At 41.2% G+C, this 6376-nt stretch overlaps 1 protein-coding gene across 1 annotated transcript in view; it reads left to right on the top strand.

Moving 5' to 3' along the window:
* GLS (glutaminase) overlaps positions 1-6340 on the top strand; it is a 56452-nt gene extending 50112 nt beyond the window's left edge. The window contains exons 15-18 of the mRNA XM_085321335.1: positions 1493-1554; positions 2386-2462; positions 2656-2719; positions 3081-6340. Coding sequence (XP_085177461.1) covers positions 1493-1554; positions 2386-2462; positions 2656-2719; positions 3081-3237 — 360 coding nt within the window. The 3' untranslated portion in view covers positions 3238-6340. The remainder of the gene's footprint in view (positions 1-1492; positions 1555-2385; positions 2463-2655; positions 2720-3080) is intronic.
* Positions 6341-6376: the final 36 nt, after the last annotated feature.

Here is a 6376-nt window from a genome sequence, read left to right as displayed (position 1 = left end):
GGGGCCGCCCCGCGCGGAAGCGTCGCCCCTCTGCGCGGGGCGGCCCCGGCGCCGCTGGGGTCCGTCTTGGGGCCTCGGCCCTTCGTCTGGGGAGCAGGTAACGACGGAAACRTGGCGCTCGGAGAGATCCGTTGAAAAGCTGTGGGGATGAGCTGGGCAGCGATACACGCGTTGTTCTTGGAGGTGGAAAAAACCCCGTGAGGTGTGCTGAAGTGTTGCTTCTCACGGGTAGCATCGGTACATCTGCACTGAAACGGAGCTTTTCTGTTAGGATTTTCTTAGGTACCGTGAGAAAGCATACTTTGAGAACATGTTTATTATAAGCATTAGAAAAATCAAGGACAGCAGTGTACTTGCTTTCCACAGGGATTACGCTCCTGAAATAGCAAAGCAGCCTGTGGGTTTTGCCATGTTTCCTCTATTTATATGCAGTTTGTTTGAGATTTGAAGGAGATTTGGTTCAAACCTTTAGTGCAATCAAGCTTAAAAGGTATTTAAAGTGCAATATGAAAGCATTAGAATAAGAAGCTCTTTAATGCTTTGCAACTTCCGCTGCCGTATTTGTGTCTCTTTTTTGGCATTTGCTTTGTGACTCTTTTCTGGGTGTGTGTGTTTGGTTTTGGTTTCGTTTTTTTCTTTTTTTCTTCTGCTCCCTTGTGCCCCCGGTGTTTTCTCTGAGACTCTGGTAGCAGTGCTGTAACCCAACGGTAAGGCTTCTGGCGTCTGAGGTCCTCTCTGATGAGATCCAGTACGGACATGTGGAGGAGGTGCTCTCTCCATTTTCCTCTTTTTAACCTTCAAGGTTACAGAAGTGCATGCAGTAGAAAACGCGCTTCTAGGCCAGTAAGCCGAGCGTTTGGGGGACAGGGAGTTTTGACGTAGATTTTTAAGTCTGGCTTGTGCTTTGCTCTTGATTTTTTGACAAGCAAAGCGAGACCTTAGGCAAAYAGAAAGCTTCTGTCTGCAATTTCTTTTCACCTAATAACTTCTGTTTGTCCTGAATGGTGAGGCCTTGGATGGTGATTTCATATATACTGTTTGGATTAGTATCTTCTTTAAAACTAAGTTCTTCTGCCATAACTGCAGAACTATAATTGCAGAACCTGTTTCTTCCTGCTTGTATCCCGTTACCTTTACTGCTGTACTGACAGCAGCCGTGTTTCTTCTCAAATTTTATTTCTCTGAACTAAACGAGCAGAGTTTTTTTTTTTTTTTCCTTAATCTGTGCATGTATTTCTTTTTGTTCTTTTGATCAGTCAAGAGGTTGGTTTTGTGGTATGTTACCTTGGATTTTACAATATTTATCTTAAAGGAGGAGTTCTACCTTCTCCGAGATTGTGGAGGAACGTGGCCTGAGACCAGGCCTGCGGCTCCTAGGAGGGAAGTCGGAGCGAGAGCGAACCGCGAGCACCGAGCAGCCGGCCRTGCTGGGGCTTCGCTCTTCCCTCTGGGTAAAGAAACGCGATAAACTGGGCTTCGTCTCTCTTCGTAGGTGAAGTCTGTGATAAACCTGCTGTTTGCTGCCTACACGGGGGACGTGTCTGCGCTGCGGAGGTAAAATAGCGTGGGGCGGAGGGCAGGGACGGCGCCCCTCTCGCGTCCGCTGCTGTCGCTCGCCTACGGATACCTGCTCGTGTCCGTGGCGGGGAAATCGGAGCTGCGGGGGGAGGAACACGTTCCACTAACATGCTGTTAAAGTCTTCTAATTATTGCGTTTTCATTGTTTTAATTAATGCAATAATTTAATTGCATTCAACCAAACGAGTCAGGTAAAATGCATTCAAAAAAACTTTTGAAAAATCATAGCTTTGCACAAGTATAGAGAGAGATAGGAGGATATTAAACAGCAATCAGACAAAATGCAGGCAACAAAGTTGTACTGTACCCCAGCAATTTGCAGGAATCCTTTTGCTTTCTGTTTCTTCGGAGCCTGCTGAGTTACCTTRCCTTACCGGTTCTTTTTATCGTGACAGCGCAGAATTCTGGCCAGACTCTAGCCTGCTTTTTGGTTCAAATCTGAAACTGCTGGAAAAAATCAAGTTGGAACATATATGTTATGGCTGGAGATGTTAGGAAATCTGGCTTTGATTTCTAAATCCCAAGTAGAATCTGGCAGTGGTTAAATCAATAGTAGCAATAGACTAAATAAACATACTACATTTGACTAGAATACATTTGAGTATAGTTAATGGGAGGAAAAAGTGTGTATAGGTTACAGTGAGATAGAAGAACCGTTCAGTTACTTCTAGCACTCTGCGGGACTTTCAGACTCGTGAGTCTTCTCCAGGTTGCTGCAGCTGGTGTGGAATTTTCTTTTTACAGTGATATTTCTTAAAATATTTTTTGTTATGACATTTTGTTATATTTTTCTTTTTTTTTTGTTAGATTTGCTCTCTCAGGAATGGATATGGAACAACGAGATTATGATTCACGAACAGCATTGCATGTAGCRGCTGCAGAAGGTACTGTCTCCTCCTGTATGATTTGATATCTATTAATGGAATTTGGTCAGTTACCTTTAAAGATATCCCTACTCTATATATATGCATCTTCTTTTTCTTTTTAATTTTGTTTGTATATGTGTGTGTATATACATATATACACACCCTTAAGATATGTTATTTTTCTATTTATATAATCCTGCTTTTCTTACAGGACATGTGGATGTTGTTAAATTTTTACTGGAAGCATGCAAAGTGAATCCTTTTCCCAAAGACAGGTAGGTGTTTGTATTGCTGCCTTGAAGGAGAGATGCTCTATTAGCCAATTACATAAGAAGAAATAATCATTAAATGGTAGTGGAATTTTTTAAGTGAGGGTCCTGAAGCAGAAGGAACAGAATCCCGCTTGTTCTCTGTAGACTCTGTGGAGAACACGGAAATAAAAAATGGTGAAGCCCTTATAATCATTATTTAAAAGGTTGTGCTCAGTTGAAAAAGTATTTTCATAGTTACTGATGTTAGTGTGGTGTGTTGTGTGGACTTCAATATTATTAGAACATGTAGAGAATCAGATTTTTTTGGTGCTTTCAGCTCCATACTTGCATGCTGATCTTAAAAATACTGTGTTCCTTCCTGTAGGTGGAATAACACTCCTATGGATGAAGCTTTACATTTCGGACACCATGACGTATTCAAAATTCTTCAAGAGTATCAGGTCCAATACACGCCGTCGGAAGACTCCAACAACGGGAAGGAGAACCGAACGGTTCATAAAAATCTAGATGGCTTACTATAATCATGCTCAGCTAGATCCTAAGAATCAAAACACTTACTATTTAATTGTGGTATACATAAGTAATGAAGAGCGTGTGTGTTTCTATCTGATAGTGGTATATATTTTACAGAAGTCTGTTACTTCAGTGTTATGTTACAGGAGTTTCTATACGCACAGGACAAATCCAATCTCAAAAAAACAAAACCAAGTAAGAATCTCCCTCCATAATGTGAGCAATATTACCTCATGCTGCATATAATTGATGTATAAAAACATTTAGCTGTTGTTGGCTTTACTGTGCACTACTTAATTTATTTTTGTGTTCTGTGTGAACTCTAGTCTGTGGTCATGAATTTTCTGCTGAATTTTTGTTTCTAGAGCCCTATGTTTCCTGTATGGCCAAGATGAGCCGGAGTACCGTCAGGTCTAAGCGTTGGTGAGGTTTTTTGAGAGCTGAGGATGCTGATGTAGATGTAGGCTGGGTGTGTTAAGCAAGGATCTGCACTTAGCTTTATATATATATAAATATTCCACACAACCTTGTTTACATAATATAAATATTAAAAGAATATATTGGTGACGGCTTGTCCTTAGAGAGTCCTGTCAGGGAATCCGTTTTCAGGTTTGCTCGACCAAATGACAGAGAGGAGCGTTGACTTGTAACATCTTACGGTGTCTGGTGTCCTTTTTGAGATGGTTTTTCAGATCCCTTTGCCTCGTTCCCCCCCGCCCCCACGTCGGCTGCTAGCGTGCGCCCACCTCCACGGGGAAGGCGGGCGCCTCCGCTCTGCACAGCTGGGCTCCCTGCGGGCACCTTCGCACTGCAGCGGGCCTCGGCGAGCTTTGTTCTTGGCAGTTACACCAGGAGCCAGGGAGGGGAATGCAAGTATGTGAAAGGTAAAGTACTAAACCAAATACTGTATGTAGATCTGATTTAATTTAGGCTGGTAAAAAGGAACGTGAATGAAGCGAAACAGCTTTAAGGAGCATAGAGCCAATCAAAAGCATGAGCAGAGCAGGAGATAAGCCAAATTTGGGGTCTATTCTCTTGCACTAGGATCAACCAAGGAGCACTTACTTACATTGGTGGAATTATACTGGTGTAAAACAGGAGCAGCAGTTCAGCAGTAGGAGCATAATTCAGTGATTCCTTCAGCAGTGAACTGTGGCTGCTAACGCCAGCATGGCGTGTGCCATGCCATGGGAAATAGTTGCAGGTGTTTGTTGTTAGCAGAATTACTATGTTATGCCAGTTCCCTAGCCCTTGTGTAACTGTTCTTATCAGTGATGTTGCACAAAACCTAAAAAATAAGCATTTAAACTTGAGTTTGATGTTCACAAAACATGACAGTCGATGGACACAGGTTTTAGGCAAGAATCATGCAGCACCTGGAAAAGGAAATTATGCTTGAGAATTGTATATGTGGCTGTTTGTATCCTAACACATAGTGTGCAAGTCCTTAATAGGTCTTGCAGTTCAGGTTCTCTGGGTGTAGGCACCAAAACCCTCCTGAAATAATGGCTAAACTCTCTCTAGAATGGTGCAAGCACTTTACACAAATCATCTGAACCACATTATCCTTCTTTTGCAAATGGGGAAACTGAGGGATAAAGAGGCGTAACTTCCCCAGAATGACCCGGCAGGTCAGTACAGTTCGGAGCTCCTGTACAGTCCTCTCGTCGGTTTGCCATACTGCCTCCTACAGGGAGGAGAAATCAAACGGAGAAGTGCTTGAGGGTCACCACAAGTAATGACTGGTTTCRTGACGGTATCTTGGAAGAGTCTGAAAGTCTAAAGCCCTGAAATCACATTTCCAAGTTTGCCAGCATGGTTATCAAACACTTCTCCAGAATCCYGCTGCTCTTAAGCTGCTTCTTTTGCTGAAGATCAGCTATTTTTCTGAAGACTTAGAATCTTTTGACTTGTTTTCACGTCCTGTGACACTGCCATCTTAACTCTGATCAAGAACAAGATGAAATGGCCTTTGGCTCCTCATTTGGCCAGATTGGTCACTGTTGAGTAGCACAAGGCCTTTTTTCTCCTGCACCCTAAACTAAATCCCAACTTGTTTTCTCTGGCAAGATCCAACAAAATTAGAAGGAGTCAAGTCTTTCAGATGGACTGTAGTTTAGTATTCTCTATCTCAATGCTAATCTGATTTTTGTCCATGTTTTTTCTATGAAAGCTTATCCTTTAGCTTTTCAGAAAAATATCTGATTTACTTTTATTTAACTAAATCTACATTGCTCAAACTCACATTTTAAAAAGGTATATTATATGCACACGTGCACACATATATACACACACAGATATATTTAAAAAGAAAAAACACACACAAAGAAGACATTTAGGCATTTTAACTGAGTAACAAAGATCATGGTTGTCCCTGAACTTAGTGCTTTTCTGAATTATACTGAGTGCTTTTGGCCAGAGTCTTAGCTTCAGTGCATTTCTGCTGGTAATTAGTTTTAGTATTTTCTCATTATGAGATGATGCATCACTTTGTAATGCATTAGTGTCCAATTTAGTGCAGTTTAGACATGGAGTTACTTACATGCAGTACATTGGTTTGCCTGTTCATCTTTCATGACACTGACATGTAGATTTAAATTAAATAGCTTTTGGCTATCTCATCAAATGCTGACTTCCTACTTCCTTGCGCTCCAAAGAGGATTCCCCCCACTCCTTTGTTTTAATGTCATGTATGTGCTTCTGTATCACAAATTAAAATGGTTAAGCTAACTTAATGCTTTGTACACAAAAATATTGTGGTAGTCTTAGCATTAATTAGCCTATCTTTGTGAACAAAATGTGTTGTACCAGTTTTTGTGTTTTTTTTTTTTTTTTNTTTTTTTTTTTTTTTTTTTGCTTCAGAGCTGGACTATCAGTGACCATACTTACTGGCAGCGTACTTCTGGTCATTGTAACTAGTTGGGCTGATCTTGACTTCTAGATTCTGTATGTGGGGAATAGACAGTGATGAATGTATTTCTAGCAGTTTCCCATGAATGAATCTAAAATTTGAGCTGTACTGGTTCTGAAAATGAAAGTAAGTTATTTATTTTAAGAAATACAGTCCAGATGGTGTTGCYTTTTACAGCATAATAAATGAGAATCAAAGAAGGTGATGGTGGTGCTTTCTGTTATCTCTGTGACTGC

This window comes from Rhea americana, unplaced genomic scaffold (genome assembly GCF_003343005.1).
Source record: "Rhea americana isolate MKP2758 unplaced genomic scaffold, rheAme1 scaffold_12, whole genome shotgun sequence".
NCBI classification, from domain to species: Eukaryota; Metazoa; Chordata; class Aves; order Rheiformes; family Rheidae; genus Rhea; species Rhea americana.
The sequence above is the reverse complement of the archived record's forward strand: the minus strand, read 5'-3'. Positions and strand labels throughout refer to the sequence as shown.